Source organism: Ipomoea nil, unplaced genomic scaffold (assembly GCF_001879475.1).
Source record: "Ipomoea nil cultivar Tokyo-kokei standard unplaced genomic scaffold, Asagao_1.1 scaffold1074, whole genome shotgun sequence".
Lineage (NCBI taxonomy): Eukaryota > Viridiplantae > Streptophyta > Magnoliopsida > Solanales > Convolvulaceae > Ipomoea > Ipomoea nil.
Window position 1 is genome coordinate 748,609 of NW_017617502.1, and position 26,253 is coordinate 774,861.

Genomic DNA, 26,253 nt, shown 5'->3' on the forward strand with positions numbered 1-26,253 from the left:
TTTACCTAGCATGTATCAAGGTGTTCTATCAGCCTATCATCAATCATATCCAATTTCTACTCTATTGGGATCACTCCTACACTTGCAAATATACATTTGTCAGAATTTTCTTAATATATTTCACCCAAGAATTGTTAGCACCTAAAGAAACACCACATCCAAGCATATTGAAAAGTTTATCAACAAATAAGGATGAATTGTTAACATTAGTAAATATGTAGTTAGAAATGTTCAAAATGGAAACAACTTTTGGAACTGTATTTTTAAATTTTTATAACCAGTATCACATCACAAGCAAGCAAAAAGAAATAAACCAACATTGCAATAGCCAGTATGCGATTATAGCAATAGATGGTAAGCAAACTTCATAATCTAGCATATATAATATGACAATATAGATAAGAGGCAACAAAGGAAATTGAAAAGCAGTATTGCTGGGATAATCCACATGACCAAACAAGTTCCCAAACATAATTGAACAGTAAGTACCTAATTAACCATTGAACAATCCATAGTTTAAAAAGAAGTACAAGCATGGTCTGAGAAGAGAGTTAAAATCATATGAAGTGGTTTTAGGTCTCCACGGTGGGTTGGGTCAACCCAAGCTTCGCAAGCAATTTATTCAGGGACTCTGGTGAGTGCACTAGGTACTTAACATCTCCATTAGAGAGGAATACCTCGGCCAATTCGAGCTTCTCTGAAGTAAGACTTGTGCTATCCATTGTCTTGCTAAGCACCTTGAGAGCGAGCTGAACAGCCTCCTCCCTCGTGATCTCATCCTTGTAGTCCTGCTTTAGCATTGATTGTGCCGCTTGATTGTTTGCTCCAATTGCTGCAGCCTTCCATCCTCCATAGTTTCCGCTTGGGTCACTCATGTAGAGCTGGAAGCCATAGTTCTTATCCCATCCTGCAAAGAGAAAAGAAACTCCGAATGGACGGAGACCACCAAACTGCGTGTAGCCTTGTTTAGTGTCACATAGAGACTGAACGAGCTGTTCGACAGGCATTGGTTCTTGGTAAGCATAAGTATATCGTTGAGCCTGGACCCTAGCAGTGTTAATAAGAATGTTGGCATCAGACATTATTCCCGCGACAGCACATGCCACATGGTCATCAATCTTGTACATCTTCTCTGTAGATGTTGATGTCTGAAGAAGCTTGGAAGTGACCTTCTTTTCACCAACCAACACAACTCCATCTTTAGATAATATGCCTATGGCACTGCCAGCATTTCCAATTGCCTCCATTGCATACTCAACCTGGTACAGACGACCTTCGGGAGAGAAGATAGTTGTACGGCTATCATACCTTCGCGACATTGTGAATTCTGCAACAAAAGAACTTAACAAGTTCAGCAGAAAGACTAATTGCCAATGGGTTTTGTCATCTATGAGAATAGTAAGAGTAAAAAAATTCTGAATTATAACTTAAATGCTTTGAAATCCTCAAAAGATATGTGTTTTATGAGAATAGCAAGTGTAAAACATTTTATTGTGCACTTCATCCATTCTAAGTATTTATGAGGGTAATTTGGATGACTATTTATTTCTGTTTTGGGGAGAGGGGGTTGACTGGGGTAGGCAAAACTTAGTATATGGACACATGCACAAAAAACTTATAGAAACCCTTATTAAAGGGTTTCAACAGCATTACCGAGGGTTCTTATTTCCATCGACACATGAAGTTATCAAAAACAGAGTATTATCATAAAAGCAATAAAACTCAAATCCAAGTTTGTATGTACACTTTTCAAGACATCAACTACTGATAAAAAAATGTAAATCCAATTTCACATTAGATAAATGGTATAGATTCAATAATAGTGGAAGCAGTCAAACACATGAGGAAGTGTACATAATATACAGAGCAAGTTAAACAAGTGAAAACACAAAGTTGAACAAACTTCCAGATGTTTACTAACTGATAATTCCCTATGGATGCTTCTTTATGTATAGCTATTAACTTCCATTGGAAAACTCTTTTCATGTCAGATATGTATGAAACACTAGATGATTTTGTTGACATTTAATACAAGTATTTTGAAAAATACTTAGGGAGTTTTTTTTTTTTTTTTTTAAACAATTTGCAACCCTCAATCTAAGACATGAGACACCAATGCCAATAATCAGTGGAGGGATTCTTGCAGAATGGTTTCTTTTCACTGGGCTCTTGGCAGCTCAGATGACTGAGGAAGTGAATTAGGGTTGGTAGTGAATTTATATATACTAAGAGAGTTAGAGAAACCAATAACTCAGCAACCATTACTGTAAGCATAATGCTGAGAGATTGATGTCATAATTAAACCATTCAGAGTGCTGTTCAGTAACATGATAGTTGTATATTTCCCCTTAACAAATGTTCAAATTAATATTTAAAGGTTTCCTGTGATTCTATATATGAAAATAAATACATTTCAGTTTATGAATCCGTTAAAATGCCTAAAAAATAAACACCATATATTCAAACGGGGATTAAAGAGAGAAAAACACCTATTCACCCCCCTTTAAGATTCTCAGATCGCCAAAAGAAATTTATAAAAGAATAGTATATTTCTATCAAATTTTAATCTCCCGTCAGATCGGCACGGTTCTGTTCACCTTTACATTCAAAATCTAGCAAATTTTGCAGGTTAATCGAGTTTTCAGGGAATCAATCACTATCCAAACGAACCTCAACAGGCAAAAATAATTTTAACAAAAACACACGTTCAAGTATAGAGAGATTGAGAGAGAAACCTGATGAGTTGCAGAGCACTGGATTTTCAGAATTGAGTGAGTCGACTCTGAGCTTAGCCTCCTTCTAATCCCTATGTATTTCTTCTTCGTATGCTTTTTTCCCAAGCTTTCTTCCCTGAAAGAAAAGACTATTTGATATTTAGGCCAGATTGAGAATTTTCAGGCCCATATCCGAAGTAATTAATGAGATGGGCCTTTATTGGTTTATTGGCAAATTATTGTGTGGACCACGGTTTAAAAATATTATCGTGAATATTATGAGTAAAAATAATATACATTATGTGTTAGAATAATATAAATTATATGTTAGAATAATGAAACATGTACATTATACTTTAGAATAATGTACATTATGTTTTAAAATAATGTACACTATGAGCTATAAAAATGTATGTTGTAACTAAGCACGTAAAAAAATAAAACTAAACAAAATGACGTCGTTTTGGGACCGTGATCTACACAACTTGCATGAACTGTGTAAACTACAATTCACGCAATAACTATTGGTTTTATTCCATATGAACAGGTTTAAATACTAATTAGGATGTAAATTAAAGCATTTCCTCCATAGCACATTTGGATCCAATATCGGATATACAATTTTTTTCAACGCCTTTTTTACTATTTTAGTTTTCTATACTAAACTTTTTTTAAGAGTTAATTCCACGAAAGGTCTATTATTTTAGTGATAATTTCAAATTTAATCCCAGATTATTATTGTTGTTATTTAATATCTCATATTATTATTTTTGAACACTTTTAGTCATTTTTATTATTTTTTTTATTTTTAGTGAGGGCATTTTTGTTTCTTATAATTTTATTTTAGAATAAGGGTCAAATAGGCCACTCAACTGCGCACTTAATTGCAATTAGGCCATCGAACTAAAAAAGAATGTAATTGGGTATTTGAACAACGCAAACTCATGCAATTCAATCCAAAAATGACATGTTTACCTGGAGAGACGGTTACCGAATTTTAAAATATATTTTTTTAATAATTTTAAATAAAAAACTAAAATTTAAATAAATAAATAAACTACGTCGTCTCCGGTGGAGACGAAGGGATCTTCGTCTCCATTCGTCTCAGGCCGTCTCCCTGGCAGGAGAAACGGCCTGAGACGAAAGTTGCTTCGTCTTAGGGCGTCTCCATGGCCGGGGAGATGGCCGAAGACGAAGCTGCCACTTCGTCTCCGCCGGAGACAAAGTGGCAGGCAACTCTCAGGCCCTCTCCGGCGGAGACGAAGGTTTTTTTTTTTTTTTTTTTTTTTTTTAAATTTAAAATTATTTTAAAAATATTTTAAAAAATTCGGTAACCACCTTTCCAGGTAAACAAGTCAATTTGGATGGAATTGCATGCACTTGCGTTGTTCAGGGACCCAATTGCATTCTTTTTGAGTTCGATGACACAATTGCAATTTGGTGCGCAGTTGAGTGGTCAATTTGACCCTTATTTCTTTTATTTTTTTTTTTTGTTACTTTTCCAGTTTCAACCGATTTAATTTGTTTAGGATTTTATTAAAAATCGGTTGAAAATATGGTTACTAAAATACAAAATACATTATAAATTACAATACAATGTTTATGATAGACTACATGATAGTTAGGGGCGGAGCCAAACATATACTTGAGTGGGGTAAATTTTAAAAACACTTTGAAATATTAAAATATTTGACAAAATATGAAACATAATCAGTTAGATAAAATAGTTTGAGTTGAAAAGACACTATATTCATAAATACTTTTTAATTTTAATTTCTTTTAGTTAGATCAAGTTTAGGTTTTTTACAATTTTGGGAGAAGAATTTTGAATGCTACTGACTTTATTACATTGTAGTATCTGCTCAAACATACTTTCCCAACTTAATGAAGCACAAAGAGCTAACAACGCCTCTTGTCATTTATGCACAAGCTTCTTGACATAATATAAGCTTGTATACTACATTAATTGAATGATTCATTAAAAAGTAGACTAAAAAATATTTAATTTATTAATTAAATGATATATAAAAAGTAGACAATAACTTTATATATTTTATATATAGATATTATTAATTTAGTATACAATAACTTTATCTAATTTATATTTATATCACAATATAAAAGGCATTGTTGATATGTTAAACATATATAAGTTCAAAATCAAATCACGAATATGTAATGAATATAAAACAATAGCATTTTTCATATGAATGAAACCATTTCAATTCCCAATGAGTCTTTCATTTTCTTGTGCACAACAAATTTTGCATGTTTGAATGTTTTTGGTTGATTCATTCATAATTTTTTAATGATATCAACTAATTTTTTTTTTTTTATTACAAATTCAATTCAATATAAGAAAATCAACTACTGTCATCAATATAAATAGTTATGCTTGATAAACTTGTATACCTGTTGTATAAAATATAATGCTTTTTCATATAGGTAGAATAAGAACCTAACAAGCAATGACAACTTGAGATATTGGAGAATACCAAAATAATATTTTGATGTAAATAAATTTTAAAGTTAAATATATATTTACTTCTAATTCAGGCAGCGATGGATAGCGATGATGATGAAGCAGAAGACGGAGAAGATGGTTAGAATGTTCTATTAGAATTATTTATCAAAATAAGCTTAACTTTAAACTAGTCATTAGTAGATAAATTGATAACTCTAAAAAACATTAAACTTAACTTTAAACATGTATTCTCATTATAAGTTAATGAATTTTACCCTTTAATAGTTCTAAGTTTGTCCCCTATTGATATTGCTAGTTACTGGGGTTTCACTTTTGTTGTGACATGCTCACTGGAATTGTCTTCTTTTACTTTACACTAGTTTTTCACATGCATTGCACAAATAGAATAATGCCCAATTTTTATTTTTAAATAAGTACTCCAAAGTATATCAATGCAAGATTATATAGGAGATGTTCATGCATATATAATTGATTGTTGAATTTGTTTATTTAAATCGGTAATTCAAAGTATATAAATGCAAGATAATATAGGAGAAATTGATTATAATTGTCATTAAAAATAAATGTTTTACAATTTTGTAAAAATGCTAGTTTAAATACTTAGTCTAAATAATTATTACTTTTTATTTGAATTTCTCTAAGTCTTTCTTAGTTCCCTTTTGGGCAGTATTGTCATTGTTTTCATCGATCTTCATTACTTGTCATCTTTTTTTTTTTTGATTAGTAATGCGTCATTTGCAATTAGGTTACTTGGTGGTAGACTGGTAGTATAAAGGGCTGGTGGTAGACTGGTAGTATAAAGGACATCGTCATGCAATAATGAGATTATGATGTAGGAAGCTGTAAATTTGCCTCGTTAGTTGTATCAGATTATCGCATTGTATCATGTCTTCATCATATTATCGCATTGTATCATGTCTTCATCATATTATTGCAACCAATATCCCCCCTTAACATCAACTTGTTGTAGATAGTAAACAAAAATGGTATGGTTGGTCAATCTGTGGACTAATGGCTGTAATGGTAACTACATATTGGCTACCAGGCCTGTTTCTTTCGTTATTCAAAAGAATGGTATTTTTTTTTTTTTTTGTTGAAAAATAAAATGTAAAAAGAAAAACAGAAATGGAGAGAAAGAGTAGTTACATGCAAAATTTTAATTCCATTAGTATATTTACTAAGAGTAAAAGACATTTTTGGTCATAGACTTATAGTGACACAGACAATTTTGGTCCTCCAAACAAAAATTTTGCCATTTTATGGACATCCTTATTGTGACGAGGACATTTTTTGTCTTCCGTCTATTATGTCATTAGTTGACCATCTAAATGAGGGGTATTTGTGTCAATTCAGCTTATATATTCTCCTTTAAAACAACTTCACCATCTGTAATCTTCCAAACTTTGTTCATCACCGTGATGCTCTGAGCCGACAATGTCTTCACGCCGCACTTTTCTCTATCGTATGTATAGGATGCATGCAAAGTAGTTCCTTGAATACCATACAACTGTGTTAATCATTTTTCCCCCATAATCACAGAGCCAACAATTTCACAATTAGGTTCTTAAAATCCTAATTATTTATGTCCTTACAGTGGCAAAAAGAACATCAGTTTTTTTATGATCCAATAGTAGAGATTCAGAGTTGACACCTGTGATCAAGCAGGACATCTCTGCACTTAATGCCGCTGTAGTAAATCTGCAGCTTCTTAGCAACTTGCAAAATGAAAGTGGAAGCATGTGACACGACCACCCATACAACCATGGTTGTTGACAACCTTAAAAATCGTTTAATGAACTCCACAAAGGAGTTCAAAGAGGTCTTCACCATTCGGACCGAGGTATATTGACCTCTCTTGCACATGACTTCAATGAGCCATTGATTTACACTGTTGTTTCTATTATTTATTTCTCCTCATAATTGCTGAGATTGAATTTTCATTGCAGAACTTGAAGGTCGTTCATGAGAACGGAAGGCAACTATTTTCTTCAAATGCATCAAAATAGTCCACTAATCATTTCATTCACCAGCGCCGCTTAGAGTCCAGCTGCAAGCTGCTGGTAGCACAGCTCTGCATCAGTATCTCCCCCTCCATGGGTTAATATTTAATATTTTTATATTTGATATCCGAACCAAATTTATATTTGTATATAACATAACTAAAAGTATATCTGAACCAATAAAGTATTAAGTTCACCTAAAATTTAGTTTAAATAATACTAATATTTTTTTAGTTAATATTTAAAATATTTTTGTATATTAATTTGAATGACATGTAAATAAATATATAATTTTTACTTTGAATTCTAATTTATGTGAAATTTCAATATATGATATCCGAACCAAATTGTATTACGATATAACATAACTAAAAATATATGAATCAATAATCAATTAAGTTCAATCAAAATCTAAAATTTGGTATAGATCAGAGTTTAATTTTTAATTTTGATAATGCGACTAATATCTAACTTTAAGCGTAAGCAAATAAGTTATGTTTAAATAAGTAATACAAGTAGAAAAGATAGGAGAGGGTGATAAGTAAAAGAATATGATAATGAATGTAATCAAAGTAATAAATAAATATATGAGTAGATAACGGTGAGAAAAGTATATGATAGAACATTCTGTTTTTCAATTGTCCAGTTTTTCAAAAAACCAATCGTTATATTGTGACATAATTTAACTTCATAGTGTACGAAATTCATATTTATAATGTACAAAATTTATGTTCATAATACACATAGAGATAAACATAAACATTATATGTTCAGAATTAGCCTAAGTCACGTACTATTGTGCTTCCTCTCTTATGTAGTCACGAAATTGGACATCTTCATATGACTTTTTTCACTAATTTTAGTTTAACATTTTATTCTAATTTATGCACAACCAGTCTGGTGCACTTCTCCACCAAATTTGCACATGCATTAATTTTATGTCACATTTATTTTAATTTGTCTATTCCCTTTTTATTTGAAATGCATTTTCATCATTTCTCAACAGGAATAAATCAATTTAATTATGTATTTTTTTCTATAAATTTATTTAAATATGTACATAATTATAGATTATATTAACTATACAAAATTTTAATTTTAATTTTGTATGCTATAAAAATAGATACTTATCAAGTATATGAAAGTTCAACTATATTATTATTTTATATATTTTAATATTTTTTCATTTTTTTGGTGCATAGCAGGGTTAACACATAATGTTGACTCAAAACAATTGTCCAAAATTATTGACAAAAATAAATAAAATCTTAATCAAAACAATTGTCCTAAATTATTGACAAAAATAAATAAAATCTTAATCCTAGTCAAAAGCGTAGAAGTCACAAATCAAGAAGTTAAAATACGAATCCCAATCAATGTAGGAATTCACCCTCTCACAAGGATAAAAGAAAAGAAAGTTGGTCGAAAAACTATATATAGACCTCCAAGAACAATAGCTCACGCCTTCAATTCTCCATATTCTGCCATGAGAGCATAAGAAGTAGAAAGTTTCTCACTTAAAGTAATATTAGAGTTAAGTTTTTCGCTGCGTTAAATATCGTCGACATCAGTGTGGTTCCTTATATATTTCACGCAAAAAGTTTATAAAATTTTCGAACACAATCAACTTTTTCACTCTTCTCTGAATTTCGGAAGAAAATTAACCATGGCGAGGAGGCGTGACGAGGAGGATGAGGAGGAGTTGGAGCTGGAGGACGACTACGAGATGGATGATGAGGAAGAGGAAGAGAAGGAGTATGATGACGGCTGTGGAAAGGCCGGGAAGAAGCGCTCGAGATCGGATTACATTGACGAAGATGATGAAGATGAAGAGGACGAGGACTATGGAGGTGGTAAACGTAACAAGAAGAGGTCTGGGTCTCATTTCTTTGATCTTGAGGCCGCTGTGGATAGCGAGGATGACGAAGAAGAAGAAGAAGATGGCGAAGATGGTTAGAACTTTTCTATCTATTAAACATGTGTTTTCATCATTAGTTAATGAATTTTGGCCTTTATACTTCTAAATTTGTCTCTACTGTTGATATTGCTAGTTAACTGGGAATTATTATATATTATGCTAATGATAGTATTGTTGAATGCATGCACGTACAGACTTCATTGTGGATGCTGGAGCTGATATTGCTGAAGAATATGATTCAAGACAGATTGATCGTCATCGCCCAATTCTCGACGAAGAAGAAGACTTTGAGGCACTTGAGAGAAGCATCCAGGCTAGATATGCAAGGTCAAGTGATGATGATGAGGAAGCTAGTGATGATGTAGACCAGCAAGCGCTTTTACCATGTGTAGTCAGAGATCCCAAGTTATGGATGGTCAAATGTGCGGTACGTGTTCGTTAGGGCTATCTAGCTTGTACTTGAGATTTCACCTTATGGAAATGTTAGATCTAAATAATCTAACGATACTGAATAATAATCTACCAGAAACCTGACCTTGCTTAGCTTCTTTCTTATTGTGTGTGTGTTTGTGCATTGTAGATTGGTCATGAGAGGGAGGTTGCTGTGTGTCTGATGCAGAAATGTATTGAGAGGGGAGCAGACTTGCAGATTAGGTCTGTTATAGCACTTGATCATCTTCAAAACTATATATACATTGAAGCACACAAAGAGGCCCATGTTAGAGAGGCATGCAAGAATATGCGGATGATATATCCTGCAAAAATAATGCTTGTTCCAATCAAAGAGATGACTGGTGTCCTTTGTGTTGAAAGCAAAGCAGTTGATCTTGCCAGGGATACTTGGGTCAGAATGAAGACTGGAACTTATAAAGGGGACCTTGCAAAGGTAAAGTGGTCAACTCTCGTTTCTAACTTTTTTTGAGTACTATTAACTCTGTTACAATGTATATATATCTGTCTGGAAAACTTAAAACTTAATTCTCTTTCTAATACTTAAGTTTTCTTTCTTTAGGTTGTGGATGTAGACAATGTGATACAGAGAGTTACTGTGAAGTTAATCCCAAGGGTTGACTTACAAGCTCTTGCAAACAAATTGGTATTTGCCTTTCTTTGCACTTCTTACTTAGCTTTTTGTTTTGACCTGCATGTATTGATTATGGCTTTCTTTTGTTTTATAGGAAGGGATGGAAGTTCCTAAGAGAAAAGCAATCATTCCTCCCCCACGTTTAATGAACATAGATGAGGCTCGGTAATTTTTTCCTTAATTAACATCTTAAACTATTGGATGGGTGGTCATTTTGTTTCATTAATATAATGTGTTTAATTTTTATTTATATTTTCAGAAAGATGAATGTACGTGTTGAGCGTAGGCGAGACCCAATGACGGGTGACTATTTTGACAAGATTGGTGGCATGATGTTCAAAGATGGATTTCTATACAAAACAATGGCTATGAAATCAATTAGCAGTCAGAATATTGAGCCAAGTTTTGATGAACTTGAGAAGTTTCGTCAACCTGGTGAAAGTGATATGGGTAGTTTGTCGACTCTATTTGCGAATAGGAAGAAAGGTCACTTTATGAAGGGTGATCGAGTGATTGTGGTGAAAGGGGATTTGAAGAACCTGAAAGGATGTGTTGAGAAAGTAGAGGAAAATACTGTTCACATCAGACCAAAAGAAATGAACCTTCCTGTATGTATATAATGGTTCTATTCTATTTAAATAAACTCCCTATTGAGGGAAAGGACAACTAATTAGCAACTTGCTGGCTTGCTCTTTCTTTGGCAGAAAACAATTGCGGTTTGTGACAAGGAGCTTTGCAAGTACTTTGAACGTGGAAACCACGTAAAAGTTATATCAGGTGCGTCTGAAGGTGCGACTGGTATGGTTGTATCTGTTGAGGGGCATGTGGTGAACCTAGTCTCTGATACCACTAAGGAGATTGTAAGTCAAGAACTACCTCTTTTTACCTATAAAGGACACAAAACCAAAAACCTATATATTCACTTACTTGTCTTAGCTTGAAGATATATGTTTTTCTTTATAATAATGCAATTTGCCATTCATGTTTTCTGCAGATACGTGTATTTGCTGACACTGTTGTGGTAAGCTCTGAAGTAACATGTGGTGCCACTCGAATCGGGGACTATGAGCTCCATGACCTTGTGCTACTAGAGTAAGCAGTTCTTTCACCCTCCTTCCCTCCCTCCCAATATATAGTTTAATTTAATCTTTTAATGAATCATAACTAAGGTATTGTTATGCAGGGATAAGAGTTTTGGTGTGATTATAGGAGTAGAGAGTGAGGGTTTCCAGGTTCTTAAGGGGGTTCCCAAAGAAGGTGAGGTAGCACTTGTGAGTCTAAGGGAGATAAAAGCCAAGGTTTACAAGAAAGGGAGTGCACATGATCGGTATCAGAATGGATTAGCAGTTAAAGATGTGGTCAAGATTCTTGAGGGACCTTACAAGGTGTGCATTATATATATTATATTGCTCTCTTGGATGTGCTTAATTTTTACATTACTAATTGGACTATAATTAATCCTCTAATTCTCTTTAATTAACAGGAAAAACAAGGGCCAGTGGAGCACATATACAGAGGAATGGTGTTTATTTATGACCGTCATCACCTTGAGCATGGTGGCTTTATATGTGCCAAGGCGCAATCTTGTGTTTTGTTTGGTGGATCAAGGCCAAATGCTGATAGAAAAGTATGCATCTAATCTAATCATCTTCATCAGGGTTCCATTTTTTATTGTAATTACTATAGTTTCTCGCATCCATGTGCAATTATATCATGCTCTAACATCTTATATTGTAACTTCTTTAGGCTGGTCCTTTCTCATCAAGCTTTGGGCGTGTTTCACAATTTCCAGTGAGATCGTACAGGGGTGGTCCACCCAAAAATTGTATGTCTTCCTTAAGTATTTGAATCGTATTGATCCTTATTTAATATTGCAATTTAGTGGTTCCCATTTTTGTCTATGGTTCTCACTAAAACTATATCATTATTGTTGTCATTAGTTGGAGGAAGGCATGGACACAATGCTTTAATTGGTGCTGATGTTAAAATTCGAGTTGGGCCATTGAAAGGATGCAAAGGACGTGTTGTTAATTTGAAAGGAAGTTCAGTCCTTGTTGAATTAGAAGCTCAGATGAAAGTTGTTACAGGCATGTTTCTAAATGCCATAATAGCCATCAATACTTTATTGCTTATCCATGGCCTTCAATTCGCTAATGAAATTTAATATTTTTTTTTTCAGTTGATCGTGGTCATATTATGGAGAACGTAAACGTTAGAACACCATTCAGGTAAATGTGATTATTTTACTAGTTTTTTCTTGAGTAGTAAACATTTCTTATCAATATTTTTCAACTTCTCCCACTTTTTTTTCAGAGAACCATCTACATATGGTTTTGGGAGTAAAACCCAATCACAACATCCTTCACAAACTCCACTCCATCCCTTGATGACTCCCATGAGAGATTCCGGAGGTAGTTTTGATCTATTATCTCTTTGGTTTTATTATGGGATTTTTTTAATTGTTTCACTTACATTTTTTTATTTTTGGTTTATAGCTGCAACACCTATCCATGATGGTATGAGAACACCAATGCGGGAGAGAGCATGGAATCCATGAGTCCACCTAGATAAAAACCAACAGTTGTGATTGTTATTTATTTGCCTTGTAATATATATACAAAATACAGTAATATTTTACTTTCTAGTCTGATTTTTACATTTTGTACTGTATAAATATAGCAGTAAATTAGTTTTTCTTTTAAGTTACTGGCTCTATTACATTGTAGTATCTGTTCATATACTTTCTCAACCTACTGAAACACATTACATTGTAGTATCTGTTCATATACTTTCTCAACCTACTGAAACACAAAGACACTTCTCAACCTACTGAAACACAAAGACACGCTTCCACTGAGGCTCGAACTCATAATCTTCCAAATGGAAATCCAACCCGGGTACCATTGGACCACATAGTCCTGGTATAGCAGTAAATTAGTTAATTTAAATAGAATTATAAATAATTTGAGTAGTAATTTAATTTGTTCCGAATGGTATCTAAGTGTTCTTTTATTTTATTTTAAATGCATGTTTTTGTATCATTGTGTGCATGGTGTTTGAATGAAGCCCTTTCATGAGTGCATTTTTGTGTTGTATGCCTATTATGCCATGAAATTAGATTAAACAACTTTACCATCTAAGTCCAATTAAGTTAGAATAATATTTTTATGTCATGTTTGTGAGCTTAAATATTTTTAATTTTTTTTTTCCTATACCTTCTTGTCAGCATGTTCCTTCCTATCATTCACCCAAAAAGTTCCATAATAATTTTATAGAGATTGAATGATTATTTTGGACAACCACAAGTAGAACTATTTGTTTAAGTCCTTTACCAAAGTCATTTCAATACGTGTATGACGACTAATTAACGAATTTTTTAGTAGTTTTTGACGATATTTTGAGTGACTAAATATATAGTAGAATTTCGATCTGAATTGATATTAGTGTTAGAATTAATTAATAATTAATTGTTACTATACACTTTTTTGAACTTATATACCGATCTAAGTTAAAGATTCTTTGGATTAAATTGTCATCATTCTCAATGGTTCAATGGTATCCGGGTTGGACTTCCATTTGGAAGATTATAAGTTCAAGCCTCAGTGGAGGCGTTATTGGTTCTTTGTGTTTCAATAGGTTGAGAAAGTATATGAACAGATACTACAATGTAATAGAGCCAGCAACTTTCAAAAAAAAAAATTGTCATCATTCTCAATGGTTCTAAGGGGTATATTCAATCAAAGACTTTTATAAAGAGTAAATACCCAAAACAGTCTCTCGACTATAGCTAAATTAACAAATTGGTCCTCGACTTTCAATTTCAACTAATTAAGTCCTTAACTTTGTAATTTTGACACGATTTGGTCCTTCATCTATTTGACCGTTTGTTGAATGTGATCGACGATCTCCAGAAGAATCTTCAGCTCTCATCGGAGCACGTGGAGGCCTCTAGGATGACGTTGCATTGGTTCGGAAACATGTCATCTTCTTCGCTCTGGTACGAACTCAATTACATTGAATCGAAAGGGAGGATGAAGAAAGGCGACCAGATTTGATAGATTACTTTCGGCAGTGGATTCAAATGTAACAGTGTGGTCTGAAAATGCAACCAGAACCTTAAAAAATCGACGATGGGCCATGAAATTACATATATATCATAAAAAATCACAGCCAACAAACAGTCAAATAGACAGAGGACCAAATTGTGTTAAAATTACAAAGTTAAGGACTTAATTGGTTGAAATTGAAAGTCGAGGACCAATTTGTGAATTTAGCTATAGTCGAGGGACCATTTTAGGTATTTACTCTTTTATAAATTTTTAAACACTTTTAACGACTTTAAAAGTTTGATGGTATTCAATTCGATCTAAACTTTTAAATTAAAGGCTCTTTAAAGGTCTACCGGTATTCGATTCATATTTTTAAAGAATCTTTAAAAGTATATGGGTATTCAATTCATATTTTTATAGAGCCTTTAGAAGTCTATTGGTATTCAAGAATTTATTAACTTTACTCTACCAAAATAAGATTTTTATAGACTTTTTCTTCATAAATATAAATAGTTAAAATTCAACCCTCTAATCTCAAACTTTTTAACTTTTTGTCTAGACTTTTTTTTCTCAGTCTAAACCAGACAAACTTTTTATCTATTCTTTTCAAATTTAACGATACCTTTCAAAATTTTCATAAATACTTATGTATTTTTTTTTCACACACATATCTATAAAAAGAAAAAAAAACCATAACAAATAAAATTATTATGTTGCAAACAACAAAAATTTTGCTACTTGTAGACACATTTTGAGTCTTATACTAGTTGATTTGTCGTACTTATTAGACACATTTAATATTTATTGAGTCCATATTTTTAGTATAGGTATACGTGCTAGTTTGATCACTTGAACAAACCTAACAATTTGAATTAGAAGGTGTTTGATATGATATCATGGAAAGTAAATCTAGCTTAAGGTATAGGGTTATTTTTTTCAAGTGATTGGAAATGTATAAAATTTATTTGGTAATGTATTTATCTTTTTTGAAACCAAGTTAAAAGTCTCTCTTATATCTACAAATATAATCTACAAATCTACAAATCTACAATCTACAAAGAGCCAATAAAGCTATGTCCTTAACGGGAATTTTAAAAAAAAAATGTTGGTGTAATTGTTTGTTGAAATGAATGGTTCATATTATTCCCATTTTAGTATTTTTTTTATTTATTATTTTCCTTAATTACCCTATATTATATTATTTTCTTCTCATAAATAACCTTGCATTCCGTTAGTATAAATTTTAGTAACGAAATATTCCGTTAACTATTTATTATTCTTAACTTACTCTTTAATTTCTATAAGAAAGGTCTTAGGTTCGAGCCCAATCTCAATCAGAGTTCGCATAATTGTTAAACATATACTACGAATATGTTAAAATGTATTTAAAAAATACAATATAAAATTTAACATAAACTTTAGTCAAATAATTAGTCTGACTAAATATAAAGCATTCAAAGTTGAGCATCAAAGATTATAAATATTTTTTTTAATAAAAAAAAACAACAAATTTAGGTTATGTTTTTTTTTTTTCCATTTTTTTCGTTTAATTAATCTTCTTTTGAATATTTAGAACAAGACTCAATATTTCAATTATGTTTTTTTTTTAATTATTGGAATGATTTAAGTTATTATGGTATTAATATTTTTTGTATGTATTTCTATAATGGTACAATTGTACATTACTTTACAAATATTGTACTATTGTTTTTTTTTTATGGGACAAAATTGTTCTTACATCATTGTTAGACTTGCGCGACCTAACTGCAAAGTTGTTGATAAGAACAACTACATTTGGACTCTAAAATAGTAAGACCATTTTTCAAAGAATAGACAATGTTGACATCCCATTGACTCCAATTGAACAATTTTACACATCATTCTCAGAATTTTATCAATGCATGAGAACGTTTAAAAAAAATTGTAAGTTAATTTTTATTTTTTAGTATATCATTATAACAATATCTATTGTAACCATATATTTTGAATTATTTATTATATATAAAATTGTAACTAATAAATTCTTACTAATTAAAATCTATATAAAATAAAATTTATTTATTATATTAATATAATATATAATGTCTACAAATATTATTATCATTAAAGAATATAAGCAAATATATGGTGGATGCATGTACATGGTAACAATAATGGAAAAGATAACGGAAGTTATAACGGTATGAGTATTTTTGTCCAAAAAGTTACGGAGTATATAGTACAACTCTAAAAGTATAATGTACAAAATGATTAGCACTAGGGCTGTTAAAGAACCGAACATGAACAAACGAAAGTTGTTCGTGTTTGTTTGTTAAGACTTTTGAATTGTTCGTGTTCGTGTTCATTTGTTAGCGTTCATTAGTGTTCGTGAAGATGTTCACAGACGTGTTCACTAACGTTAACGAACATGTTTGTTAACATTTGTGAACATGTTCGTTCATGTTCATGAACGCTTAATAAACAAACACAGGCTCATGTTCATGATCACAATTCGTTCGTGAACACTAAATAACCTATGCTCACAAACAATTACCAAACAAACAACACAACAACTATATATATGTGTGTGTGCGCGCGCGCTTAACTGCTTGTTCATAAAGATGTTCGTAAACATTATTAAATGAACACAAACGATCTTGTCACGAGCTCTTAGCAAACGAGCCTACAACTGTTCAGACTCTTCTCGTTTATGAAGCGAGCTCTAAAATTTATTCATTTATGTTTGTTTACCTTAATAAACGAACGTTTACCGAACACGAACATGAGTAGTTTATCGAAAGCTCTGTTTACTAAGACTCTTAATTAACACTAAAAACATTGACATGAATTAGGATATAACTTTGATCGTGATTTTTTTTTTTTTGAAAATTTTATTCAAACGCGTTTTTACTATTTTTACTTTTCTAGATTATACTTTTTTAATTGTACATTTTGGTACTCTTCTAGTCTTCTTACACAAATATAGTATATACAAGTCCGTGAACTTATAAGCTTTCTTAATATCTCTCATTTTCCGTGTTCCCTCTCTCCCTCCTTTTCTCTTCAATGTGTTGTATATTTTTTTTGGACTTGTGTTGCCCTTTTAAGTTTTATGTGTAATCTTTTTGTTCTTTTATTCAAATCATAATTGATTTTTTTTTTTTTTTGCAAAGATCATAATTGAATTTAGAAATTGCTACTATCTTATCATTGTAACTAATAGTGCTTTTTTTTGTTCATTTAATCTGGTACACGTTAAATGTGAATGCATGAAAGAATGTAGAAATTTCATCTAGGTAGCGTTTAGTGTAGAACTCTTATACTCTACTATCAAATTTGATATGAGTTAATACTCAAAATCGTCCTCGACTATAGTGGTTTTTTTCAATTTCGTCCTAAACGACTTTGGTGATCTAATATCGTCCCAGACTTTTGTGTTTCGCGCAATTTAGTCCCAGACTTTTGTGCTTTTGCTCAATTTAGTCCATCATTTGTTATTCTGTCCATTTGGTGTTAAATAAATAGACAATTAAGTAATTTTAATATTGGCATCTCTTTACTCATAGACATGTGAACTGCGAAATCTCTTTTTTTTTTTTACGAATTACTCCTAAAACTGCGAATATAAAATTTGATTTGCAGGTCCGGGAGTAATTCTGGGTGTAATTCGTACAAGAAAGAGGAATTTCGCACTTCACAAGTTGAAAGTAAAGAGAGATCAATATTGACATTACTGAATTGTCCATTTATTTAACACCAATTTGACGGAATAACAAATGGAGGACGAAATTGAGCGAAACACAAAAGTCTGGGACGATATTAGGTCACCAAAGTCGTTTAGGACGAAATTGAGAAAAACCACTATAGTCGAGGACGATTTTGGGTATTAACTCAATTTGATATTTATTATCATGTTTGATTGCCTATTTTTGTTCCTTTATAACATTCGCTCAACAAATTATGCGAACCCTGATTAGGATGAAATTCGAACTTGAGACTTTCTTTATAGAAAGCATCAGTGATGTTATCAATGATCAAACCACAAGGTATGTGTATATATACGTATTATATATTTTTATATATTTATTTATTTTAATTATAATTAATTATTTATTTATTTATTTTGATTCCAATTCATATTTACTACCAAACAAATATATTTTTTCTTTAAACCCGTCACAGTTACAAAATATTTGATTTCAATTTTAATTTCAATTCTAGTGTTTTAACCGAACACGCCTTGGTATATATTTCATTTCTCATATATAAACTTGCCACCCAAAAAATTAAAATAAATTTATGTGAAAAAATGTTAAAACTTATTAGAAGATAAGCTAGCAACAAATACATTTACTATATATCCATAAATCCTGGGAAGAATATGTCCACAAATCCGCAAACTTTTGTTTCCAAGTCAACACTAAAGAAGAAATTAAATTTGATTGTTAACTACCAACTTTTCTCAAGTAATAGTCCAGATGTCTTGTATAAGAGTTTCTCACGTAAAGTCCCACTAGTATTGTGGCACTAACATAATTACTTTATGACTTTTAAATTGCAAACTTATTCTACGACTATCATTTTTTTAGCACAAATGATTTTTTCAGCTCAATCTCCATCCATTTGTGATCCAAAAAAAAATTCCATTTATCGCAGGGTTAGAATAGTCATTTTATATTTTTATTTAACCCACTACTGACCTAGAGGAAAATAAAAATAAACACTACTGGAAATTATAAAATTTTCGACCACCTGAAAGTGATCTTAAATCAAGTTGAAACCAAAAAGTGGTCGGAAATAGCAACAAAGGTTTTTCCGAATACCAAAAGTGGTCGGAACAAGGCTTTTGACTTGATTTAAGGTCACTTTCAGGTGGTCGGAAATTCCATGATTTCCAGTAGTGAAAAAGAAAAAAAATTCACTCTCCTCATGGTGTTAAGCTATTGTACCTCCCGATCATGTGAGGTCAAGAAGAACTTACTTGAGCATGAGACTTGATTGTTAAAGAGAAGCCTAACCCGAACAAATTGTATAGTTACATCACATTCATACAATATGTAAAAATACTCCAAGCACGTGGGATAAGTAGGATTGTCATCACCTCAACCAATGCATGAAGCACATGTGTGCGTCATGCCGCAAGCTCAGCATGTATTCCATATTAACCACACGGTTCGATTCAAACTGAACCGTGCACTGTTAGACCGAACCAAAATTGGAATCCACAGCAGGCCACTGCTCATTGGGCTATTGCCAGTAGCTTACTGGCCACTGGCTACTGGCTACTGCCAGTAGACTGGCGCAAAGGCCAGGCTCACGCCTGGCCTTTGCAACAGAGATTCCTTCAATCCTTTGGAATCCTTTCTAAAACAAAACACTAAAAAGAAAAAAAAAAAAAAAAACACTCACCGTTTTTACAGTAACCAAAACTTTAATATAAGATTCCAATTTTAATTTGGCCATTTGAGGAATCAAAACCGAAACCTTGTTCATGACTCCATAATTAGGCTAAAGTTCAAATTCAAATTTCGAAATCGAAACGACAATCAAGAACATAACGCACTCTAGAACTGTGCAACAGCTCTCCACCCACGTCATCTGATCAATTTTATTGGAATTATGCATTTCATTTATCAGATCAATTTCCCAAACTTAATCAGGTATTCAAAAATTGCTTTATCTTCTTGAAATCTTACCAGGTAGAAATATGATTAGTCTTGGCGCAACTTCACCTATGCTAAAAAAGTTAAAAATCTGCAACACAAACTTAACTTACTGATTTAGCAGACAGTATTTGGAACGATTAAAGTTCGAAACTTAAGAGTAACAGTTCGAAAAAAGAAATCCCAATCTGATTACAAATTTCGATTTTATTTTAACCCACTAATTAAAAGTTAAAACTAGCAAAATATATGAAAGTGATCAGGATGATCCAGTAGTAATCCTCACCAGCTTGAACTTGTACAGCAACTTGCCACTGCGGCTAGTGTCTCTCCAGAATGCCACAACCTCGTACAGCCCATCATATACAAACGTGGTTGCATAAGAAGATGATGGCCTTTCCTTGGTTCCTCGGATTACCCTCACAGGATTCTTCACTCTAATGCTGTTCTTGAGCGCAGAATTTCCAGGGTTATTCAAGCTCTGATCTTCATTTTGGACCCCAGAAACCATGTCCCCGCCCTGCCCACAATAGATCAGCACGTTTGGGTCGCTCGTTTCGTTGGCATACCCGCCCGAGGCCACTACGCTCGTCGCGATTCTTTCCCCGGCGCCATTGGAGACGAAATCTATCCCTTTCTGTAAATGGCTGTGAAGGCCCACTAGGTTGAGCTCCATCCTGTAACGAAATGTGTCCCCCACTTCCACTCCTGGAATTGGGCCTGGGGAATTGGTTCTCGGAGTGTAGAGGGACCTCATTTTCTTCACCTCTTTCGCTGCTAAGATGTCGATTCTCATCACAGACGACTCGGAAGCCTTTGTTTCTCTCTGGGTTTTGTTTTCTTGCGAAAGATTCTTGCATATTGCCCTGAATTTGCTTAGAAGCTCCGTCACTCTTTCTCTTTCTCTTTCGTCCGCCATTGATGCTCCTCCCTGGTTCTTGCCTAAGTTTCTTGAACCCCCTCGCTCCGTCACTCTTTCTCTTTCTCTTTCGTCCGCCATTGATGCTCCTCCCTGGTTCTTGCCTAAGTTTATTGAACCCCCTCGCTCCGTCACTCTTTCTCTTTCGTCCGCCGCCATTGATGCTCCTCCCTGGTTCTTGCCTAAGTTTATTGAACCCCCTCGCTCCGTCACTCTTTCTCTTTCGTCTGCCATTGATGCTCCTCCCTGGTTCTTGCCTGAGTTTCTTGATCCCCCTCGCATTTTGGTAACATAAGAGATGTATTCCCTTCTCCATTTCTTTATTTTGCTTGTCTTTTTTCTGCTACTTCTTGAACACCCATGTTTTTCATCTCTTTTGCTTGCATTTCTACCGTCATTCTTCCTGAAAACCTTCGACTCGCAACCACCTTCATCTCTCTTGGCCATGGATTCCAGTAGAGTAGTTCTGAGAATGAATAAAAGATTTGGTTTTTGAGAGAGAAGAATGAATAAAAAGATAGAAGAAAAAGAGTGAATATATAGAGGAAAGGCACCGCTGTACCGGCATGTTTACTTCTTGTCACTTTATCCCAAATTTTCAATTTCACTTTCTAAACTTAATTTTCCGATATAAGCCGCATTTAATTCATGAAGGGGGCTTTTTGCAAGAACTGAAAACTATTGCAAATTAGGTCGTGAACCTCTTACCTATTGCATTAACATTAATACTAAAATTCGAAATTGAGGAAATAACCACATAAGTGTGGTCATAGGATCGAACTACAGTGATGGAGACGACCTGACACGGTAAGAAGCAGCCCAGTCAGCGCAACTAAAGCATAGTAGATGGCACGCACCAAGCATACTGTCCGAGGTTCAGGGTTCGTCAGCAAATTGATTCTTTGAGATAGAAAAAAGATTAAGTATAGAACATATACTACTTTGTAAACAATCATGAGTGTTTAAAAAAATTACTCTAATTTAAATTAAATTATCTTAATGGTTACAAAATGTAATTTTGGAGAGTTTGTGGTGTTAAAATTATTATTTGCCATGAAAAATAATAAGGAAATATGGATGAAAAAAAAAAATATCTAAACAACGAGATGAGATGAAATGGGAAAAAGAATGCTGAAAATAGGGGGAGGTGGGGACAAAAAAACTGAAAAACAAAAAGGAAAAAAGAAAGAAAAGGGAAAGCATAAATAAGAAAGAGCTAAAAACTGTTGCTAGAAGTCAAAGTGACCAACTTTTTAAGGCGTCATCCATTCCTCCTATTTAGATAATCTATCTATTATAAGAAATTTTCGAAATTAGAGAAATGTTCTTTTACATTTTCTTATTTAGAAAAATAACAAGAAAACGCATTTAGATCATCTCCAATAGTCTTTAATTTTTTTTTATTTTTTTATTTTTTGTGATTTTTGAAGTGTTATTTAGGAAAAAGAGAGGAAGACAAGAAAAAAAAAAAGGCTGACAACAATTTTTAAAAAAAAAATACAAAACAAAAAAGCATTGAAATACGCGCCCAATAGGCACGTGTATAATACGCGCCCGGTAGACGTGTGTATAGCATGCTCTTACTGGGCGCGCTTCTTGCCAACCACGTGACTTCAATTGTCTTTGTTTTCACTTTCCTCTCTCCTAACAAGTCCCACAAAAAACTAAAAAAAAAAAATTGCAGGAGAAAAAATGAACAAAAAATCACTCCCCATATTTGTTAAAAACCTACCCTCTAATTTTTTACTATTTCAAAAATCATGAAAAACCTTATATTGAAGATGCTCTTAGTATTTCTTCCATTTTCTATTTCTAGAAAAATAATCCATTTATCCAATTAATTACTAAATGCACCAATAATTTTCAATTTTGGTACTTCAATTGTCCTCAAATTATAAATTTACCCCTCTTTCAATATTTACAAATTCGATCTTTGATTATTGAACAAGTTATAAATTAAGTCGAGCAACTAACTAAGATGACAAATTTGAATTGTATTGATCCACTTATGAATGCATATTTGTTACTTCCTATCTATTATCTATTTTCTCATGGTAAAAACTTGTGTGAGATCGTCTCATGGGTCTCAATCCGTGAAACGGGTCGGATCTTTGATTAATAAAACCAAATATTTAACTCATTAATCAAAGATTCGACTCGTCTCATGGATTGAGACTCGTAAAACGATCTCACACGAAGATTATCTTTTTCTCATAAAGTTACAAATACAAAACAAACTTAATATTTTAGTTACATTAAAATTTGAATTAAGAGACATTTAGAGACTAAAATTACTATTTTTCAATTCCTATAAGAAATGTTTTGCAACACTTTCGAAAAGTTTGGAATTTCGACGTACAATCCAATTTTTTTTTTTTTTTTGCCTAAAAGATTATTGCAAAAGCCTGCAATATATATTTGGAAATTTAACAAATTTTATTACTGAAAATTATTCTTATACTTGTAAGAGTATATTCTTTCATTACAAATTTCGCTTATTAGGTACCCTCACAAAGACAACAACAAAGTATATATTGATAAAATAGAGAAAATTCCATCCCTTGATTATTATACATAAATCACATTTGATTTATGACTATTAAAAATTTTTAATTAGGTGCATGAATAGGTAATTTGTATCATATTTAGTAATTATGTCGTCCAATTTCTCGGCCAACTATTGTCAGGGCCGTTCCAATAAAATTAGGGTCCTGTGCAATATCTTAATTTGGGTCTTTTTTATCAAGTAATTTCTATATATAAATAATAGTTGTTTAAAAAGTTGTGTCAAAATTTCAAAACATAAATATTGTATAAAAAATACATCTAAAATTTCATTTAAAAAGTGGCAAATATCTTGTGTAAAATGCATATAAAAATCTTCTAAAGAATTTATCTTTAGGATCTTTATTTATTGATAAAGCTATTTTAGGACCATCTTTCACAAGAATATCTATTAATTTAGAATCAAGGACATTCCAATTTCTTGGGTCATATATGTCAAATAAACGCGAATAATTTGGTTTATCACTGTGACTAACACCATCTAAACAACTATCAACATTCTTATTATTTTCATTGTCACAGTGATACATATCATCGTTGTGCACAACATCATTTAAATTCTTTCCAATCTCACAATCATCTTGATCTTCTATATGAAGATTAACATCTAACAATTGTTCTTTGCTCATCTATTTGAGTTTTTTTTTTTTTTTTTTTTTTTCTGTAATGAATTTTCAAGAGCTCCCTTTTGAGATTGAGTTAGTTGTGTTGTAAATAAGATTTATGGTGGACATTAATAATAACTTTGTAACGTCTGTAACGGATGTAATTATTCTCTATTATTATATCTCTTCATTGTATCTTGTATATATAGATCATTGTACTATGATGAAGAAGAAGGAATAAGATGATCCTGACCTTTCCCTCTCTCTTCTCTGTCTTTTTCTGTTTAACACGTTATCAGCACGAGTGTTCTACCAAGAGTGGTTTGCGTGAATTAGGATTTTTCTTCACTTCGCTCTACATTCCCGGTGAACAGCCTATACTGAATCCGGCAACTGCTGCGTTAAAAAAAAAAAAAAAAAAAAAAAACACCGTCGGAAGAGAAAAAACAAACGTAAGCATACCCATAAGATAAGCACAAAAATAGGAATTGGAGCGAATTGTGTGCTTCTTTGTCCGCTTCCGATCCAGTCGCCTCAGCCGTCGCGCCAATCTATCTTCGCGGCCATCACCGATCGGAAATCCTGAGGCCTGCCGCGGTGGAGACTTCTCGCAATCCAGCCAGTTGATCAACGATCAGACAAGCGGAAGGTGATCGCGACAATGAGGCGACTAATACAATATATGTTTTTACATATATCACGTACTCTTTTCTTCAACTAGGTTTTTCCCACGTGGTTTTCCTAGTGAAGTTTTTAATGAGGCATGAATATTTTTTATTGTACTATTTTCTTGTCTAGGTTTTTCCCACAGGGTTTTCCTAGCAAGTTTTTAACGAGGCAAGATCATTGTCAAATAATGTCCAAGGGGGAGTGTTGTAAATAAGATTTATGGTGGACATTAATAATAACTTTGTAACGTCTGTAACGGATGTAATTATTCTCTATTATTATATCTCTTCATTGTATCTTGTATATATAGATCATTGTACTATGATGAAGAAGAAGGAATAAGATGATCCTGATCTTTCCCTCTCTCCTCTCTGTCTTTTTCTGTTTAACAAGTTGCTCAATTCTTTTTTCTTTTTATGCTTCTCAAACCCACATAAATATTTTCTAGAAGACATAAAATCCTAAGAAAAAAATAAAAATTCATTTAGAAACTCTATCAATAAATAATTAATCAAGAAACGAATTCTTGAATATATTATTCTGAAATCGGAATTATTAAGTCATGTAAATAAAACACAAACAAGAATTATGAAACAATACGTAATTTTAATTACCTGTTAAGAAAATTGAAGAACTTGAAAATTTGAATGATAAAAAAGAATTGAAGAATCAGTAGCACACTAGTTGAGTCTGTCGTCTTTGCATCAATTCACTGAATTACACTGTCTTGAAGACGTCAAAAATAAAAATAAAAAAAAAACAACAAAAAAACAAATGAACAACCAAATTAAATATTTTAATAATTAAATTACTACTCAAATTAAAGAATTCGCAGCCTCAATAGTCAATAACTTAAATTTAATATTAAAATTTCTTCAATTACCTATGGAAATTGTTTGTCGCTCTGTTTCTATGTCTGTTCTTTGCTGCGCCGCTAGATTAGGATTTAGGGTAGGGTTTGAGAGTTGGTGGAACGCCGCGGCTGCGGTTTGTGTGTGTGTGTGTGTGTATATATATATATACTATTTTTTAAATATGGGGGCCCTGTGCGCCAGCCTTGGGCAGACTTGCCCAGGGACGGTAGAGCTGTCAATACGGGCCAGCCCGTCCCATATGGGCTGGCCCATCACGGGTTGGAAGAAAATGGGACGGGACGAGCCAGCCCGTTTTCTATTCGGGTTGGGATTTTCCCAACCTAGCCCGTTGGGTACGGGTTGACGGGCTAAACGGGCCAGCCCGTCAACCCGTACTACTTTAAAAAAAAATTACATTTATTTTATTGTTAATTTGTTATAAGTTATAATAAATAAATTATTTAGAATGGCATACTTCCTAATTCCAACACAACATTCATGATTCCACATTCAAATTTTACAAGTTTTCAACACAATTTTAATAAAACATTCAAAGTGTTCAAGACACACATAACCAAAAGTTCAAAATAGTCAAACATTCAAACATAATTTAAATTCAAAAGTCCATAAATGAGAAATTCATTAAAGTCTACAACACAAGTACATAACAAAGATATTAGAATCCTTCCCAATAGGCAATAGCATTTTTTTTTAAGTACACGGGCCGAGTAGCCCGTGTAACCCACGGG

The 26,253-nt window shown here is 32.7% G+C and overlaps 3 protein-coding genes across 3 annotated transcripts; 1 reads left to right on the forward strand and 2 right to left on the reverse strand.

Moving 5' to 3' along the window:
• Positions 1-399: 399 nt before the first annotated feature.
• LOC109182739 (proteasome subunit alpha type-4-like) lies at positions 400-2,883 on the reverse strand. The gene is made up of 2 exons (XM_019332913.1): positions 2,736-2,883; positions 400-1,327 (listed from the first exon to the last, which is right to left on the reverse strand). The coding sequence occupies exon 2, from the start codon at positions 1,317-1,319 to the stop codon at positions 573-575; it is 747 nt and encodes a 248-aa protein (XP_019188458.1). The 5' UTR covers positions 1,320-1,327; positions 2,736-2,883; the 3' UTR covers positions 400-572.
• A 4,254-nt stretch (positions 2,884-7,137) lies between these two features.
• Positions 7,138-12,781, forward strand: LOC109182598 (putative transcription elongation factor SPT5 homolog 1). Its single transcript, XM_019332747.1, has 16 exons — positions 7,138-7,154; positions 8,856-9,151; positions 9,312-9,544; positions 9,698-10,003; positions 10,130-10,213; positions 10,296-10,366; positions 10,461-10,809; positions 10,906-11,061; positions 11,196-11,293; positions 11,385-11,586; positions 11,685-11,828; positions 11,948-12,026; positions 12,142-12,288; positions 12,381-12,429; positions 12,515-12,612; positions 12,697-12,781. Exons 2-16 carry the CDS (start codon positions 8,866-8,868, stop codon positions 12,756-12,758), a joined length of 2,364 nt encoding a protein of 787 aa, XP_019188292.1. The 5' UTR covers positions 7,138-7,154; positions 8,856-8,865; the 3' UTR covers positions 12,759-12,781.
• Positions 12,782-20,151: 7,370 nt separating this feature from the next.
• Positions 20,152-21,258, reverse strand: LOC109182599 (histone-lysine N-methyltransferase, H3 lysine-9 specific SUVH5-like). The gene has a single exon (XM_019332748.1). It carries the CDS (start codon positions 21,256-21,258, stop codon positions 20,152-20,154), a length of 1,107 nt encoding a protein of 368 aa, XP_019188293.1.
• Positions 21,259-26,253: the final 4,995 nt, after the last annotated feature.